At 37.3% G+C, this 20,058-nt stretch overlaps 1 protein-coding gene across 2 annotated transcripts; it reads right to left on the bottom strand.

Annotated features, from left to right (window-relative positions):
- Positions 1-156: 156 nt before the first annotated feature.
- LOC106052851 (ADAM 17-like protease) lies at positions 157-16,694 on the bottom strand. 2 transcript variants are annotated; one of them, XM_056014212.1, is made up of 11 exons: positions 16,606-16,694; positions 13,586-13,712; positions 12,426-12,556; positions 10,267-10,355; positions 9,081-9,172; positions 8,635-8,720; positions 7,849-7,970; positions 4,967-5,065; positions 3,755-3,847; positions 3,322-3,439; positions 157-542 (listed from the first exon to the last, which is right to left on the bottom strand). In XM_056014212.1, coding segments are annotated over exons 1-11 (1,329 nt in total). In that variant the 5' UTR covers positions 16,607-16,694; the 3' UTR covers positions 157-171. The 2 variants fall into 2 exon arrangements, with proteins under 2 accessions (XP_055870187.1, XP_055870186.1); XM_056014211.1 differs by lacking the exon at positions 16,606-16,694 and adding an exon at positions 15,018-15,311.
- Between the last annotated feature and the right edge of the window lie 3,364 nt (positions 16,695-20,058).

Below are 20,058 nucleotides of genomic sequence, written 5' to 3'. Positions count from 1 at the left end.
AATTAGGAAAAGAGAATTTGAGGAAAATAAGCAAGGATGATTGAGGCACAGAGGGGAATTCCTTAATTTGCATCATGCAGCCAATGACACAGAAAAAAAAAATGTCCTTCCCATGACTCTCTGAAATTATGTTTTGCAGCTTGAGAAGTTATCAGCAACAAGAGCAACCGTTCAAAAAGTAGGAAAACGAGGAATGTTTTGCTCAAATGTAATGACAAAAAAACTACAGCCATAGAATATAAACATACTAAATTTTAAAAGACAGCTTGGCCTAACAGAAACTATACTATCATGCATGTACATAGCAGGACTCAGTATACATATGTCACTAACAATAATCAGAGTGTTTAATCCAAGTAAAGTCAACATTGCCAAAGTGGCTAAACAAAATTTGATCCTGAGTTTTCTATAAAAATAAAGGTCATTCATAACAAGTTTACCATGGGCTAACACTAGCGTCATCTGAAGGCTAGGTACAAGACCTGTCACATCTTCCGCAGATACCACGTTAGAGTTAGGCTGGAAACGTCCTAAGCTGGCAGCTGGAAAAGCAATTGTGTAATCGTTTGACTAGGAGAACAATTAGACAAAATACATGAAAATCTCATAATATCACATAGGAAATGGTGGCATTGGAAAATAGAAAATAATTGAAACCTAGGAAGGTTCAATGCAAGAATGGGATGTGCTGCTACTAACTGAGAGGCATTAAGTTATTGGCATCCTACACAACATGCACTCCACAGACCATCATAACATGCACTCCACAGACCATTACAACATGCACTCCACAGACCATCACAACATGCACTCCACAGACCATTACAACATGCACTCCACAGACCATTACAACATGCACTCCACAGACATTACAACATGCACTCCACAGACCATTACAACATGCACTCCACAGACCATCACAACATGCACTCCACAGACCATTACAACATGCACTCCACAGACCATTACAACATGCACTCCACAGACCATTACAACATGCACTCCACAGACCATTACAACATGCACTCAGACCATTACAACATGCACTCAGACCATTACAACATGCACTCCACAGACCATTACAACATGCACTCCACAGACCATTACAACATGCACTCCACAGACCATTACAACATGCACTCCACAGACCATTACAACATGCACTCCACAGACCATTACAACATGCACTCCACAGACCATTACAACATGCACTCAGACCATCACAACATGCACTCCACAGACCATTACAACATGCACTCCACAGACCATTACAACATGCACTCAGACCATTACAACATGCACTCCACAGACAATTACAACATGCACTCCACAGACCATTACAACATGCACTCAGACCATCACAACATGCACTCCACAGACCATCACAACATGCACTCCACAGACCATTACAACATGCACTCCACAGACCATTACAACATGCACTCAGACCATTACAACATGCACTAAGGCCATCACAACATGCACTCCACAGACCATTACAACATGCACTCCACAGACCATCACAACATGCACTCCACAGACCATTACAACATGCACTCCACAGACCATTACAACATGCACTCCACAGACCATCACAACATGCACTCCACAGACCATCACAACATGCACTCCACAGACCATTACAACATGCACTCCACAGACCATTACAACATGCACTCCACAGACCATTACAACATGCACTCCACAGACCATTACAACATGCACTCAGACCATCACAACATGCACTCCACAGACCATTACAACATGCACTCCACAGACCATTACAACATGCACTCAGACCATCACAACATGCACTCCACAGACCATCACAACATGCACTCCACAGACCATCACAACATGCACTCCACAGACCATCACAACATGCACTCCACAGACCATCACAACATGCACTCCACAGACCATTACACCATGCACTCCACAGACCATTACAACATGCACTCCACAGACCATTACAACATGCACTCCACAGACCATTACAACATGCACTCCACAGACCATTACAACATGCACTCCACAGACCATCACAACATGCACTCCACAGACCATCACAACATGCACTAGACAGACCATTACAACATGCACTCCACAGACCATTACAACATGCACTCCACAGACCATTACAACATGCACTCCACAGACCATTACAACATGCACTCCACAGACCATCACAACATGCACTCAGACCATCACAACATGCACTCCACAGACCATTACAACATGCACTCCACAGACCATCACAACATGCACTCAGACCATCACAACATGCACTCCACAGACCATCACAACATGCACTCCACAGACCATCACAACATGCACTCCACAGACCATTACAACATGCACTCCACAGACCATTACAACATGCACTCCACAGACCATTACAACATGCACTCCACAGACCATCACAACATGCACTCCACAGACCATTACAACATGCACTCCACAGACCATTACAACATGCACTCCACAGACCATTACAACATGCACTCCACAGACCATTACAACATGCACTCCACAGACCATTACAACATGCACTCCACAGACCATTACAACATGCACTCCACAGACCATTACAACATGCACTCCACAGACCATTACAACATGCACTCCACAGACCATTACAAAATGCACTCCACAGACCATTACAACATGCACTCCACAGACCATTACAACATGCACTCCACAGACCATTACAACATGCACTCCACAGACCATTACAACATGCACTCAGACCATTACAACATGCACTCCACAGACCATTACAACATGCACTCCACAGACCATTACAACATGCACTCAGACCATTACAACATGCACTCCACAGACCATTACAACATGCACTCCACAGACCATTACAACATGCACTCAGACCATTACAACATGCACTCAGACCATCACAACTGCACTCCACAGACCATCACAACATACAAAGTTCCTAAACACACATTTTAATGCAAATCAAAAAAGGGAAGGGTTTTAATAAAAAGAAAGAAATGAAAATATAACTAAATGTTTTGAACCATGAGAAAGGTAATCAGGTCAAACTATCTTCCTGATGGTCCCTAGTTCAAACCCTGCACCAACCATCCCCAACTATCATGTATGAGGATTTTACTAGGAGATCATAATTGTTAAATCTGAAGTAATTTATGAAACTTATAAATCGGATTTTGATCAACATTCCCGAGGTTTCTGTTCTATCAATAGATTTAAGTACAAAGCTGATCAATACTTTCAGCGACACTATATAGTAAAGGACTTCCTCTATCTATGACTAGAAGTAGTGAGTCAAAGATACATTACGACTGCAAACTGTCCCGCTCATGGCCAATCCTAAAATCCTGTCTGGAAACAAATCTCCACTGAGTAATGTAGACAGGCAATACTTTTTCTTTCTAAACCCCATATAGGCTGCAAATTTCTGTGAACAAACAAATCAAGCAATGGGGGTGATAATACAGAATAGTTATATACAACATTAACAGAGTTAAATACAGCATGAATAGAGTTAATACATCATGGAATATGTTAGATTATGTAATCTAGACCAGCTGAAAAGTTCTATGGACAAATGACTGAGCATAGTTTAAAAGTAGATAACACCGCAAAGAGAGTTAAATATTGCATAGACTAGACCCCCCTGGATCCGCCAGTGCAGCCGGTTCAGAAGCCAAATGCTTTACCACACAGCCACTACACCTCCAGAATTACACATAGAGATGAATAAATGACTCACCTTCAACTTGGTGATAGCAGTCCAGTCGCTGGCTTGATTGAAATGATCAGGGAACCTGCCTATAGGTACTGAGTAGGAGGTATAGATGGCCATCTGTTCAAAATATATGTAGTACATCAAATAATAACAATAATGAGATGTATAGAATGAGTGTAGCACTACTTATTAAATGTGTTCAATTAACAAGCTAACGAAACATTCCACAACACAAACTAGACAATAGTAGCTCTCTTGGGTCAGTATACCATGTAAGTAACTACAGTAGTAGCTCTGTTGATTCACTATACCATGAAAGTAGCTACAGTAGTAACTCTGTTGGGTCACTATACCATCTAAAATAGACATATACAGTAGTAACTCTGTTGGGTCACTATACCATGTAATACTGTAGTAACTCTGTTGGGTCACTACACCATGCAATACTGTAGTAACTCTGTTGGGTCACTATACCATGCAATACTGTAGTAACTCTGTTGGGTCACTATACCATGTAATACTGTAGTAACTCTGTTGGGTCACTATACCATGTAATACAGTAGTAACTCTGTTGAGTCACTATACCATGCAAGTAACTACAGTAGTAACTCTACTGGGTCACTATACCATGCAAGTAACTACAGTAGTAACTCTGTTGGGTCACTATACCATGTCATACTGTAGTAACTCTGTTGGGTCATTATACCATGTAATACTGTAGTAACTCTGTTGGGTCACTATACCATGTAATACAGTAGTAACTCTGTTGAGTCACTATACCATGCAAGTAACTACAGTAGTAACTCTACTGGGTCACTATACCATGCAAGTAACTACAGTAGTAACTCTGTTGGGTCACTATACCATGCTAGTAGCTACAGTAGTAACTCTGTTGGGTCACTATACCATGCTAGTAGCTACAGTAGTAACTCTGTTGGGTCACTATACCATGCTAGTAGCTACAGTAGTAACTTTGTTGGGTCACTATACCATGCTAGTAGCTACAGTAGTAACTCTGTTGGGTCACTATACCATGCTAGTAGCTACAGTAGTAACTCTGTTGGGTCACTATACCATGTCATACTGTAGTAACTCTGTTGGGTCATTATACCATGTAATACTGTAGTAACTGTTGGGTTAATATACTATGTAATAAGCTACAGTAGTAGCTCTGTTGGGTCACTATATCATGTAAGTAGCTACAGTAGTAACTGTTGTGATTGTAAACTAACTTACACTCTGTATCTGGAGTCCATAACCTTCATGTGTGCTGGAAGAGCGTCCTATAAACACAGAGTCTCTAAATATTTTATCTGCTTTTTGAACCATACTGATCTGTTGCAAATACAGACTTCATAGATAATAACATATACTATCAATACTATACATGATAATTGATAGTATTCAATAAAAAAAAGATTAGAATATAATGTCTGCACTTATGATTGTTAGAGAAAGGTTCCCATTACGCAAGGATCGGCAGAAAAAGTTGGGTAGGAAGTTCTCATTTTCATTTCTAAATGAAGGTGTGAATCCTAAGGGACAAAAATTACTGTCATGTGGTGTATGCGTCAATGTCTCAAGTGATGTGCAAACAGGAAGTTTGTCAATGTCTCAAAAGATGTGTAAACAGGAAGTTAGTCTACTCATTGCTTTCAAGAAGATGCAAAAGCCATTTTTCCACAAAATGGTAAGCAAGAAAAAGGGAGTTCACTAAAAATGAAAAAGTTTTTGTTACTTCCTCTTCAAGAAATTTCAGTCTAAAAACATATCCACAAGCTTTTATTGGAGTCCACAAAAATGTGTTTGATTCATAAAATTGAAGCTTCATGTTAAGTCTACTTATCTCAAGTTATTATTGAATTTGGATAATTTAAATTCATAATGAGGAATTCTGTTAATCATCCCCTTAGACTAAGATCCCTGGCTACAAATGGAATTCAGTAAGAGTTCCCTTTGAGACCTTGGGATCTATGGGGCCGATGATGTACAGGTCATCTGTTTCTGTGACCAACGGTTAACAATGGTGTCATGTTGCTAGCCCAACAACCAACTGCCTTTATTTTTCTCCAAAGTACTCATTAGAGCTGGGTGGACTAAGAGGCGCCCTAAAATCCCGAAATTGAAAATCCCGGCCCAGAACCCTCGGTTCAGAAGCCAAGCCCTTTACCACTTAGCCACCTCGCCTGCTGCAAATGGAACTTAAGTTATCAGATATAATTTCTAACAAGCAAAATATAAAAAATCCTTTCAGAGATCATCTAAAGGGAAAGAGCTCTGCCCTTAAAAACTATATATCTACCAATAATGTACAAATAATTTCCCTTATTCCATCTCAAACAAAATAATTAAGTACCAATAATAATTTGACTATTTGAGTATTTTTGTTTATTTATTCTATGTTTTGATAGGTACTAGAAATAATTGTTTGATCGGAGAATACATGAGGAAGAAATAGAGTTAACACTTATTTAAGGGGGCTAAACCCAATAAATTCAACCATATCTTTGAATAATAAAGTATTATTTTCCATAGCTGATATAAAGCAAAACAGTTGGTTATTAGTAATTAACTAAGTAATTACTTCTTAAATTGATTCATGTCTTGTCTATGTCAATGAATAATTTTGTAAAGTTTCAGCTTGATCCGAGAATGGGTGTTGAAGAAATAATGTGCACACACTTTTTACCAGACATGCAGATAGACAGAGAGAGAGAGAGTTGATATAAGCTTTGTAAAAATAGAAAGACATATTAACCACTCAATTCCATTGTTACAGTTATGGATATATTCAGGAGATTACAATTAACAAGTGACCTTTAAAATGAGCTTTTCCCTTCATTTCCTATTGGCTGCAGAGTAGCCAAAACCTTTGTACCAGACAGTTAAAAGGCTGGAGATTTTTAGGGCTAATGGGTTAAAACAATGGATGGCTGCCTAATTGTATGGTATGCGCTTGGGACTGTCGTCTCTGGACTATCATCTTGATGGTTCTAGATTTGACCATGTTGGCCGCCATCCTTGCCATCCAGGGAGACGTTTGGGTTAGCATTTAGTAATCTTAAATTCTAAAAGAACATCCAAATCATGTAAAACAAACAAGGTAGAGCAAAAATGCAAGCAATGCTGCAGAAGTGTAATGGGTTTTTTTTTTAAGTGATCTTTAAATTTACAAGAAATGAAGAAAGTAATTTATTACTATAATTTATAGGTGGAGTTTGAAGCTTCTAGTGCTTAAACACATTTTGAATAAACATAATAATAATGAGGCTTGTCTTCGAGTTCAAAGATTAGTGAGGAAAGCAGTATTTCCTGTGGCTAGGCAGCCCCAGCTGTGACCTACATATTTTGCCACATCCAGGGCAAGCGAATAAACATAACATAGAACATTAATATAGCGCTAAACATGTTATGTTTATTCATCATTATTTGTAAGGCAGAAGTTTGACATTCAAGGTTAGTTACTATGGATCTTAGTGCTCTGTACATCTATGACTCTAACTCTTAGTATATGAAATAAATGTGCCTTTATCTTTGTCTTTCTAAACTCAAGCTCCTAGTATATGGAATAAATGTGCATTTATCTTTATCTTTCTTAGTATTTTATTAGGTTGTGTTTATTACATAATGTACGAAGTTTGTGCCACACCCAAAGAGGGAGTGAGGATCTTGTGAATTGGTGCAGAGGGAGTGAGGACCTAGTGAATTGGTGACCAATCAATGAAGAACATAAAAGTAATAGTAAAGTCCCCACTTTCAGACCTTGTGGTCTATAGGGCAGATGATGTAAAGGTCATCTGTTTCTGTGACCTACGGTTAACGAGGGTGTTATGTGGCCAGCACAACGACCAAGCGCCTTTACTTTTCCCCAACTAATGTCAGGTACCCATTAGGGCTGGGTGGACTCAGAGGCGCCCGAAGATCACGAAATTACAAATCCTAGTCTCCACCAGGATTCAAACTCCGGACCCCAGTTTAGAAGCCAAGCGTTTTACCGCTCAGCCACCACGCCTCCCATTGAGGTGCATAGTGTCCAAAGTTTGTACCCAGTGTTCCATAAATATTAAGCTTGTTAAAATTTGTAAAAAGTCCCTAAAACTTATTAGTAAAAGACAAACCAGAACAGAAGAACAACTAGGAAGACTTTTGCGACAGCGTTTCTTGAAGAAATTGTAATCAGCAAATACTTGAAGCAAACACGTGTTTTTATCTGAGGCTCGTTTGTGTTTGCGAGAGTAGTCTTAGAAAAAAACAACATATTAAACATTAGTAATGCAAAATGGAATAGATTAAGTCAGAAACAAAAGTGTGATTAGTGATTCCTATCAAATATTAAAAAACAACTTGCATTATCAGTCTTGAATAGTGAATGTCCCCTTTAAAATAGGTTAGGATAGCTGCCAGGTCATGAGGTATGTGCTCTAAATTGTCATCTCAATGGTTCTGGGTTCGAACCTTGCCCACTACCATAATCCCATGTCCTGCTGGAGGTTTGAGCTAGGATGTCATCTTTAATTCTGAAGGAACACAAGAAAAATGTAAAAAAAAAAAAAAAAAATCTACGATTTTCAAGGAGCTTGAATGAGCTTTAGACATCCTTTTAGCAGGAAACATGGCCTGGCTATGACACAGGGAGACATTTTCTGAAACTTAAAATTTGACTAATTTCTACAGATTAGGCCAATGTAGGGAGGTACATAAACTCAAAATTTGCACTTTGAAAGACAACAACCTCCAAGTTCCCCTTTCAGACATTGCAACAATACTAAAGAGCAGATAATGCAAAGGTCATCTGCTTCTGTTTTAAGTGTCACAAATGTTCACTTAAGATCAATTATCTTTATTAATAATTATCTAATTAACCCTTCATTTCTTAAGAGTCTTCAAGCAAAGAGTTTCCTTACTTGTATTGAACATTTCCATATGATCAGCCATACTCTTTACTCCAAGTCCTAGCCATGACATATCTGTTCCTATCACATCATTGCCACTGACAAAGATAAAATAATCATTTTTAAACACTGAAAACACTTTACTGATAAGATTAAATAATCATTGTTACAGACTGCAAATAGTTTAATGATAAGATTAAATAATCATTGTTAAAGACTAACCCAACAATGAAATGAATAATCACAAAATGATTGACTCAAATGAAAAAGATATATTTTAATAACTCAAATGAAAAAAAAAGTATATATATATATAAGCATAAGATTAGCAGTGAAAGAAAAATAAATATTAACACTTTTTTAGTCTTGTGACTACTGCCTGCTAAACTAGTGCTAAAACAAGCCCAGAGTTACACAGCAAGACCAATGGCATGTTTAAATCTACCTGCTTCACTTACCATCTGGCTCCAGTGGTTATGTCTGAAGCTCTGTATGCTATGAAGCTATCATTCTTGGGGTTTTCCCTGTCAGTTAATAGATACTGGCTAGGCTAAGAGTTCATTTCAAAATTGAATGGGAGACACAATAGAACATTATTATTATTATTAGTGAGGAGAAAAAAGTGGATTAGAAACAAACATGACATTATTTGTTTGGAGAAAAAACAAATTGGATTAGAAACAAACATGACATTATTTGTTTGGAGAATCAGACAAGAGAAAGTAGAAAACATTTTGGGTTTTATTTATTTACATCTATAAAATTATTATCAAATTTCACTATAACAAAAATATTTCTTTCAAGCAGAAAAAATTAAAAGTAAAGTTCCCCTTTCAGACCTTGAGATCTCTAAGGCAGATGATGAAAAGGTCAACTGTTTCTATGGCCAATCGATTCAGAAGCATCCTAAAAATCCTTAAATTAAGTACCAGGTATTACAGTCTTCATTGAGATTTGAACCCAGGACCTCTTAGTTCAGAAGCCAAGCCTTTATACACAGCCACCACCACCCTCCCATCTTTTAATCAGAAAGTAACCAACAATTAAAGCTTTTTTTGATGTGAAGAAATGAATAGTTCATATCAGCTTACAATAAATTATTTAGTTGTTTCCTTTTAGACTTAGAAGTATACAAGTCAAAAGACTCTTGTTTCTAAAGATTTTATCAACTGACAGTGCAAAGAATATACGGGAACAGTAGAGCATATCCTTAATGAAAGCAAAGTGTTTAACTAAAACAGAAAAGGGGGGATGAATAAAATATGAGATCATGATTCTGGTTCACATGGGGTGTCTCCTGTATGGAGACTTGGAATCTCTGAAAAACACTGCTGACTTCCAGGACTGTGCTGTAAGAGGGGGACTCTAGAGCCCGGAGGCTGATTAAGCAGCTATCATCATTATTTACGTTCCCAATAAGATATCAGAGTAGCCCTTAGGGCTGGGGAGATCAAGAAGAATATCCCGATATCATTAATAAACCCAGCCCCTACAAGGATTAAAGGGAGATTATCGTACAAACATATTTTATCACTCTACCCCCCATGGCGCTAGTGCCAATAATAGACTTAAAATCAATTCATCCCAGTAACAGATTCCTCCCAGTTAAACACATTCTTTAATATCTAGCCTGTATGTTCCTACCTCTATCACATATGTTTCCATGACATCAACTATCTGTATGTACCAGCCATCACCATCAACATTAGCGGTTACTTTCACGTCTGGAGATCCTGTTGCCAAAGAATAAATGAAAATTAAAAAAAAACTACAAAGAATGTTACAACTACGTGACATACACAAAGCAAATCATTTTTTACTCTTTATTAGAAATGAGTCAAGGGTGTGGCACTTACTAAGAGTGCCTGAGCATTAGAACAAAATAAAGTTTTAAATAATTTAGGAGTCATCAAATGATTTTGAATGTACATTTTTTTGCTATAAAACATTATATTGAGAGTGTAAAGTTGTAAATAACTTGAATGTCTATACTGAAATAAAAACTTTACATTTAGTAACATTTAATTAAGCAAGTTATCATGATATAACAGCATTTCTCTGGTATATTATTATTATTATTGTATTATGCAAATTTATATATGTATGTTTATTCATGATACTAATAAAGAACATCACTTCCGGGTCATCCAACGGAAAATGTAAACACTAAGCATGTCTTCACATAACCTTCGATATTCAACAGAGTATTAATATGTCGCACACCACAATTTCTGAGATCTGATGCTTCACAAGAAATTGAAAAGCCTATTAGTGGGAAGCGTGGTCGAGAGGCCAAGTGCGCTTGAACTTGGCTTGGCCACCTAGAAGGGGGCTCGAGGTTCGACACCCGACTCGGGCAGAGTTGTGTTTACTGAGATTGGACCAAAAGCGCTCTGAGCATGCTATAAGCATGAAAGTAGCGCTATATAAAAGCTATAATAATAATAATTAGAAGTCAAATAAATGGACTTTTTCCCATGGCAAGCAACGATTGAGAAAGAATACTAGGCTATAACCAATTTAAAAGTGACCTATGTTTGAAAGTTATTACATCCTAGCCTCAACATCAAGCAGGGTTGCGCAGGGTTCAAGCTTGGGAAGAAACAGACTAGAGCGCATACTACACAACCAGACAGCCATGTTGAAATTAAGATTAAATAAAGTTTAAAAAAAAAAGACATTGAGCACAAAGTCTGAAAGGGAAATATCTATCCCATGATTCATGTTGTAAACTTGAGATAGGGAAAAGGTTTTCATGTTGTAACCATAACTAATTAGTAAAATGGGTTTTTCTTTTCAGTCACTATAACTTATTTTTGTACTGTTCATAACTTTTGTGAATGTAGAAGGTTAATCTGATTTCTCTATGATAATTAGAAAAAAAAAAAGAATTAACTTAGGAGTCGTATAGATTTATTTCCACTTCATGAAATACTTATTTTTTTTCCCTAACTACAAGTACAACAAGGGCACATATATAATAGATACAAGTATGATGGGTTTATATATAATAGATATATATAATAGATACAAGTACAACAGGGGTGTATATCATATGTACTATCGGTTTTCTCTATTTTATTTCAAGAATGTGCAGGATTCATTACGTCTTCCTAACAATTAGTATTAAAGGGACTCATTACAGTGAAATAAAAATGTATAATGCCTGTTTTGCAGAAGTAATATTTATTTTGTTTTAAAATTGATCTCACTGATTTTCAGTTGTCTATTGTGGTTTTTGTTCTATTTATAAACTTGTTAAAAGATCCTATCAAACCTTTTTGTATATTCCTATCTCGCAAATTTCTCTTAATCTTACTCATTTGCCTATAGAGCAAAAAGAAAAAGTGCCCTCTTCAGGCTTTGCAATTTAATGGCAGATTTTGTAAAGGTCATCTGTTTCTGTAAGCAGAGTTTCATGTGGCCAGCACAATGATCAACCACTTTTACTTTCCCCAACTAAAATTGGGTACCCATTACAGTTGAGTGGACTAAAGGATGCCTTTATAGTCCCAAAATTTAAACTCCCAGTCTCCACCGAGATTCTTACCCAGGACATCTTGGTTGAGAAGCCAAGGGATTTATCATCCAGCCAACATGCTCCCATTTGCATATAATCTATGTTTTTTCCTCTTTCTATCACTGTTTTGTAAAATAAAATCTTCTTTTTTGAAGACAAAAAGAAGAACTTTGAATTAGATGATTATCATAATTTTTTTTAGGGGGCCCTGGGGTGGGGAGAAGGAGTCAGCTTCAGCAGACAATTATATCAAATTCTGTACTAATACTTAATGATTACTGACCTATAACAAATCCTGAAAACAAGCTGGTCTGGTCAATGCGGAATGATGTTTCTTTATCATTATGAATAACAAATGCTTCAAAATCTTTGGCCAAAATGTCCGTCCCAGAAATGAGGTGAAGATGAAAATCTCTTTTCATACAAAAATATAAAACATAAAAGATAATTTGCAGATTATTTGCAAAAGAATGTTAAAATTGAAGTTATAAAATGTTTACAGATATATAATGACTGGTGAAATGAATGGAAAATTTAATTAGATTTGTTGTTGTCTGTTATAGACGACAATAAGGAAACAATAAAGATATCCTTCAATGAAACATTCCACTAATGAGATCATTAGTAATATCTGTAGTATCTATGCTAAATCCCAAAACACTAACTGCATCAACAACATGAATAAGAAACCAAAAGACTAGCTGCCTACTTCAACTAGATGGTAATGGATATTAGAATTGCATAGTTCATATAACTCTGAGCATTTCCAAAACAAGCAGAGCTTGAATCTCTCTAGAATCTCTTGTAAACAAAGTCAAACTAATAACTACTGGAAACAAAACTCAACTAACAAGAACTACCAGAACCAAAGAGGTTTCTCAACGTGCCAGAAATACCATTCATCAAATTTAGTCCAAAATAACTAAACCACTTTGAGATTGTGACAAGTCCCACTGTCATTTTTTAAAAACTGTTCTGCAGATATCCCAAACCCAAACCCCACCAGGTATAAAGTAAAGCAAAGAAAATTTGACAAGAATAACACTGGTCTAAACTTTTTTAAAATTAAAAAACAGCTGAGGACAAGCAGACTGTGGTTTCTGACAAGGGAAAGAATTTATACTTGACTGATGTTATGTAGACACTGTGCCCACCCTTATGATACCGTAAACCATATCTTCTTTGAATGCCCCCCCCCCATTCCACCTTAGGCAGACCCTACTACCAATACAGCCCAACATAACCAACACCCTGTACGGCAGTGCTGAACAACTGAGGAAATAGCACACTATTTTTCCTTGGCACAGTCTGCACAAGAGCTCACAGCTGATTCTGCAGAATGCTGGCTAGAAGATGAAGAAGAATCAACAGGAAGACTTGCAACAAAGCTCAAACCTGAACATATTAAAATTTACATTAAAATTAATTACTTTTTTTTATTACCTGTTAAAAATGTTGAACTTTAGTTTTTTTATATACCTGGGGACATCATTGTATGATCTTTTCACTTTTGTAACTATGCCTAACTCACTAAAAGTTTCATAATGTTTCAGGTTTGCTATACAATGCACTGTAAATAAAACAGTAGTCAAATCTTTTATTAATTGCTTTACAATTTCATAATTTAAAAAAAAACAACTTAGATTAAATTGAATATTTTAATTGGAGTTTTGAGAGTGTATGCCCACGTGTTTTGTCTTTAGTTATCAGCTTAGACAACCATTCACTCATGACGTCTTCCAGCTGAATGGTTGGGACTAGGTCCAGTAGAGATGATTTCAATACATATTTACAACAATACGAACAATTTGGGCCTAGATAAAAGGAGCTCATCAATGTCCTTCATGCAAACACTAATGAAACTTAACTTGTTCAATTAGTTGAGAAAATTTACATTTTGCAGCAGATTTGCACAATATAACCCTTCCTAGAACATTATGTCCTCAAGAAGGATGTAAAAATATTATATCCAATGCTACTTTTTACATGCCTTTAACTCAAGACGATTCTCTGTGGCATTTTACATGTTGAGAGATCATCTTTTCTTTTTGCAACTTTTTGTGTGACTAAAGAGGCCAATCCTTGATGAAAAGTTGTGGTCATGGGTTGGGCATATGTAATAACCAGGTGCTGATGTATTTTCACCCTTCTTTCTGCTTCTGTTGTGTATGGCATCTGCTATTCGGGACCCTTCATTTATGCTCTCTCTCCATGTGGATCTATCCAGTGCCACTTTTTCCCAGCTGCTAGAGCTTCATGTCGCGTTTAGATACATCTGTATGTATACCTTAAAAGTGGGCGACCAGCGGTTCTCCTGCCTTCTGTTAGATCGCCATACAGAATGTATAGTGGTAGTCGACCTTTTGCCAACTTTTGGCATTCTTTCAAATCTTTCTATGAATAGGGCCAAGCCAGCTAAAAGGCGTCTGCTACTGATAACACAGCAGATGTCCTTGCACCCAATGACTTCAATGAGGAAGTGCCAGCTAATTTATTCAAAAATATATTGAATATTCAATATATATAATAATAGAATCACCAGCGGTTCTCCTGCCTTCTGTTAGATCGCCATACAGAATGTATAGTGGTAGTCGACCTTTTGCCAACTTTTGGCATTCTTTCAAATCTTTCTATGAATAGGGCCAAGCCAGCTAAAAGGCGTCTGCTACTGATAACACAGCAGATGTCCTTGCACCCAATGACTTCAATGAGGAAGTGCCAGCTAATTTATTCAAAAATATATTGAATATTCAATATATATAATAATAGAATCACTAAGAATCTAGAGTAGATCTAAATTGACTAGGATTCTAGATCTAAATCTAGAATAGATCTGCGTTCTGAGTGTACGAAGATAAACGTATTTTAATTTTACCATTGACATTGAGTACTTTAAATAAACACCACAGAGTTATTAATTTTCGCATTTTTCTTTGACACCGAGTTGACCGAGTCTCATTGAGTCATTGACGTAGATCTAGAGTAGGTCTGGATCTAGATTATATAGATTCGACAACTCAAAAATGGTAATCTAAATTCTGTAGATAGATATGTGACAAATATGTCTATAGAGCCTAGAAACTCTTATAGATCTAGATCTATGTAATTTAGTCTAGATCTGGATCTTTTTTTTTTTTCATACACCATACGTAAGTGGTTCGCAAGACATCACATAGATTGTTAGCCAGATAATTGTCACATCTAACCACTAAACCTAGATTTAGATCTTGATCTCGTATGGTATGTGACACTAACCCTAACCCTGGCTGATTCAAGCAACCCGTTTTAGGCCTATACTCTAATGATCTGATGGCATTTGTTAGTAAAAGTACTTTATACTAGAATAAACATTTTATTTGCGGTATTTTTCAGGTTATGTTTTTGGTTTATTGCGCTCAGTGACGTCACTAGGGTCGGTGACAACCTGTGCTGTAAGCCTAGTGTGTCACACACCCCTAACACATACACACAAACTTTCCCCAAAACATTTCTCAACAAAAATCGCTAGCCTTATCTTACCAATACAGTGAATCGATCAACTACTTCGGTCGATTTTTACTCAACTGTAAAATGAATGTGGATTTTATTTCAAAATATCATTGTTTATGGAATTTTATCAATAGATTTTCCATGCATTTTTTTTTTTGTAAAATTATTAAAATTTATAAACATTTGACATCAACTGAACATGTTTATTTCTTCACATTCACCTATCTTACCCGTGGGCGCCCCCCCCCCCCCTTCCCTGGATTCTGAGCAGCCAAATTCTAGCCATTTTTTGCCACATCAGATCAATCAAAAACTAATTAACAACTGAACAAGTAGTGCTTCCACTGGTGACTGAAGTACAGTTGTTGTGTGGCTAGGCTTATCAGGCATTGATGGCTGAAGGCTACGTGCACCCCTCTGAAATATGAGTAATCAACTTTTAGCCAGTTTTTTTTTTTTTGAAACCTTCAAATCAATTAACGTCTGCTAGGAAGCAACTTAACATGTAGTGCTTCTACTGAAATAAGAAAATAAGGATAATTACTTCATGCCCGACCATGTGCGCTTTATTATAGGCTTACAATTCAATTTTCTATAGCATGTTAGTGTAAATGAAGGTTAAATGGTGTAATGTTGAGTGCAAATGTCGTGGAATGCTGGGTTCGTGCTTCCTTGGAGTACTCTTGACACGTGACAGACTTAAGTCCGTTTCAGCAGACAAATATAAAGTTTATTTTACAACATAATAATACTGCACTCCTTGTTAGTGCTACAAGTCAAGAAATAATAAACAATCCTATCCGCATAACAGCGGTATCAAAAGTATCCAATACATTAAACTCTCCAGAGTATATTATAAATCACGTCCGCATCTAACACTGTGCAGAATAATACAGATTAATAATACGTGTCTCAAAAAGACCACTGGCAACAACTGCCCATAAGTTACTATCTAACTGAAATTACTACTCGACTTTTCTAAGTTGCTATCGTCCATCCTGGACCAAAAATATACTAGACTGCCTCGTACAGAGAATAACACTTTACTTGACCACCCGGTCCAAAGAATACCACTTGACTGCCTTGACTGAACTCAAAGTCAACTTTATTCATTCTACTTCCTGTTTTCTACATCAGGAATTCCACGTGTCTTTTAACCTCTTAACATGACGTGAATATTAAATCAGGCAATGTCAACTGAGACTGTGACAGTTGGTCGTGACGATTTGTTTCCACTTGCACCCTATTATAGTTATCATTATATTTAGTAAAGGCCAAGAATATGATACAAGTGTGTTGTTGTTTTTTTTTTGTCTTGGAGGACAAATCCTTGCCAGCTATCTTTCGATTTGATACATGGGAAAGTTTCTTTGAACAAGATTGAGGAGTGCAGTCATCTTGGTGAATGTATTTACGTCTTGCGGAGTTGCGCTCAATAAAATAGCTCAATAAAATAGGTTAAATACGTCCACCAGTTTACGATAGAAGAGAAATAAGAAAGTTCTTCCCATGCCATCTGAGTCAAAATGTTGATTTGTATCGACGGTGCACTGGCAACAGCATGAATTAACTGCGCTTTCTTGGTATTTTGGTAAATGCAGATATCTCTGGCACTGAGTAGATGTGTTTGAGCGTTGGATGTGTTGATGGCGATTGTATTCGAGAAGAATTCATTGTTTTTTTTTTGTCCCTGTTTTTAAGAGAGGCGCAGTGTCTGTGTCTAATGTCATTGTCAGCGAATACATTATGTACAGTCTAGACTTGGACAAACTACTCGGCCAACGCTACGATGGCTGCCCCCGTAATGGGTAGCATTCAGAACTGTGTTTAGGCTAGTATTCATGAACAATATCCAAAAGCAGACGCGTCCCACAGACTTAAACTTATTATCATTGACCTGAATGACGTTTCAGATATACGTAATGCTGTTGGTGTCATCAAGAAGAGTATATATTTCTTCCTTAACAGTCTTGAGCGAGAGCATTTGGGCTAAATTTACCTTTTTTTTGTGTGAGACACGATGGACTGAGAAACACGAATTCATTCGCGCTTTAAGTCACAACTTTGAGAAGATATTTGACTGTTTTGAAATAACGATTGTAAGTGAAACCAGGCAATCTTCATATATGTAATCAGTGCCTGTTTCTCGTGTGTTTCTGATTGGCCTTTTAATTGTCTTCAATTATTCACTCATTCTTGAGAACCAGTTTCCGTGATGTTGCTGTCTTAGCACAAGCGGCCGCTCAACAGCACACCAGCAGTCACATTAATGACATAATCAAAAACCAACTTGACCATGCCGAGGAACACTTCAAGAATGGCATCCTGAGTAAGGTGACACTGCTGGCAGACAAACTTGGTAATGAGTTGGTGCTGCCGAGCAAAAAACCACATGTTTGCATTTTGGGATTATTACAGAACACGACATTACATTGCGTATCTGGATTCGTTAGTTTCTTCATTAACGTCTCGCTTTTCAAGCAATAATAATGCTCAGTTCAACCTGTTTTGTCTTCATCCTAAGAATTACAACGTACAGAACAATATCAGAACTGCCATATAAGCGTTTATCTTATCTTTTCTTATATAATACAGACGTTACTTCAAAAAAGATGATTACGTCCTACACGTCATGCATGTTAACCAATGACTTGAATTCTGCCAAGTCGTTGGTTTTCCTGACTGACTCAGGCAACCCATTCCATGCTCTGATAGCAATGGGTAAGAAGGAACATGTGTACACATTTGTCCTAGCATATGAGATACTAAATTTGTCTTTGTGTCTTTCTGAGTATTTTATTAGGTTTTGTAATTGAAGTTTATGGTTCAGTGTTTTATGCATAATTGCTACTTTACTTTTAAGTCTTCTATCCTGAAGAATTTCTCAATTTAATGATTTTACTAAAGGTGTTACTCTTGTCAAATGTAAATATTCGTTTATTATGAAGCTCAATGCTTCATTGACGGCCTGCCATTGATAAAGATTCTGGCCAAGGCAAAAGATAGAGAGGAATGGAGAAAGATGGTCGACAGATCATGTTTGGTATCCCAGCGGTCCAACAGTCTAGGGCACGTGTACTGCTTGGTCTCTTCAATTATCAATTTTTGTTCTGCCTCTCTTAGTTCATCATAGAACCAAAACATGATTTTGTTCATAAGAAATAATTTCATTTGTTCGTATGTGTGTGTGTGTATTTGTGTTTATGCGCATGCGTATGATGATCCTATACGGTCAAATGTTTCAAGTGGCCATGTCGAAACTTGTATTTTGGTCGTGTTGTTATTATCATGTGCTTATAGGTTAGGGTTTGGGTTACGTGTATGAGTTGCACTCGCGCGGCTAGTACTTAAAAACTAGTTGTGTTATTTGTTCCTTGAACTTGAAAAAAAAAGATTGACTTGTCTCGCTCTCGTATTTCACCTAGCACTTAACCCAGTGTTTCTCATACTGTATCCGGGGACCTTATTGCCATCTAATTTGAGAACTATCTTATCTTGTTAAAGATCTATCTGATCTAATATTTGATCTGTCTTATCTTGTTTGAAATCTTTATGATCTCATTTGTGATCTTTTTATGAGATCATCTTATTTGAGATCTCTCTTAGCTTCTGCAAATAAAATTTCAAGAGATGATGATATTTAGGCCTATATTAAACCCTGCTTGCATTTATTTTCTTCTAGAATGTCCAAAAGATTTGGAGCCTAAAATGTTGGCCTGTTTAGAGAAGGAAGCTACTCACTTGTGTTTGAATATGCCTGCTATACCAAGGCTTACATAGACTGGCCAGAAGTTCGGCTTAAACATCAGTCAAAGCAAGACTAAGATACTTGTGCAAAACACAAACACTGCACCTCAAGTAAGCATTAATGGCCAACCACTAGAAATTGTTGATCACTTTTGTTACCTTGGATCCATCATATCCAACAACACTCTACTGGATAAAGACATAAACAACAGGATAGCCAAGGCAATGGCCACCATGTCACGGTAGCAGAAAAGAGTCTGGGACAACATATTGCTGACTAACAGTACTAAAGCCCTAGTCTACCGGACCTGTGTGTTGAGCACCTTGCTGTACGGAAGTGAAACATGGTCAACCTACTCATGGCAGGAAAAAAAGCTGAATGTCTTCCACCTCCGATACCTAAGGCGGATCTTTAAAATAAGGTGGCAAGATAAGATAACCAATGCAATGAGGAAGTGCTATGAAGAGCAGGGTGCCAGGTCATCCGCTCTGTTATCAGCAGCAGACGCCTTGGCTGGCTTGGCCACGTTCGTAGAATGCCAGTAGGTCGATTTCCACAGGACATTCTGTATGAAGGCAGGAGAGCCGCTGGTCGCCCACTTTTACGTTATACGGATGCATGCAAACGCGACATGAAGCTCTTCAAATCGACACTAGCAGCTGGGAAGAGGTGGCACTGG

The sequence above is a fragment of the Biomphalaria glabrata genome, chromosome 16 (assembly GCF_947242115.1).
Source record: "Biomphalaria glabrata chromosome 16, xgBioGlab47.1, whole genome shotgun sequence".
Taxonomy (NCBI): domain Eukaryota; kingdom Metazoa; phylum Mollusca; class Gastropoda; family Planorbidae; genus Biomphalaria; species Biomphalaria glabrata.
Note: the sequence above shows the minus strand (reverse complement) of the source record. Positions and strands in the feature narration are given on the sequence as shown.

What these genes read in the sequence shown, in the direction of transcription:
- LOC106052851 (XM_056014211.1), bottom strand. Translation starts at nt 15,069, where the DNA reads ATGCGAAAATTAATAACTCTGTGGTGTTTATTTAAAGTACTCAATGTC. An exon ending in ATAACCACTGGAGCCAGATG is followed by an intron (nt 8,721 to 9,080) that starts GTAAGTGAAGCA and finishes TATCTTTGTCAG; the next exon opens with TGGCAATGATGTGATAGGAA. An exon ending in ATGGACTCCAGATACAGAGT is followed by an intron (nt 3,848 to 4,966) that starts GTAAGTTAGTTT and finishes TATTTTGAACAG; the next exon opens with ATGGCCATCTATACCTCCTA.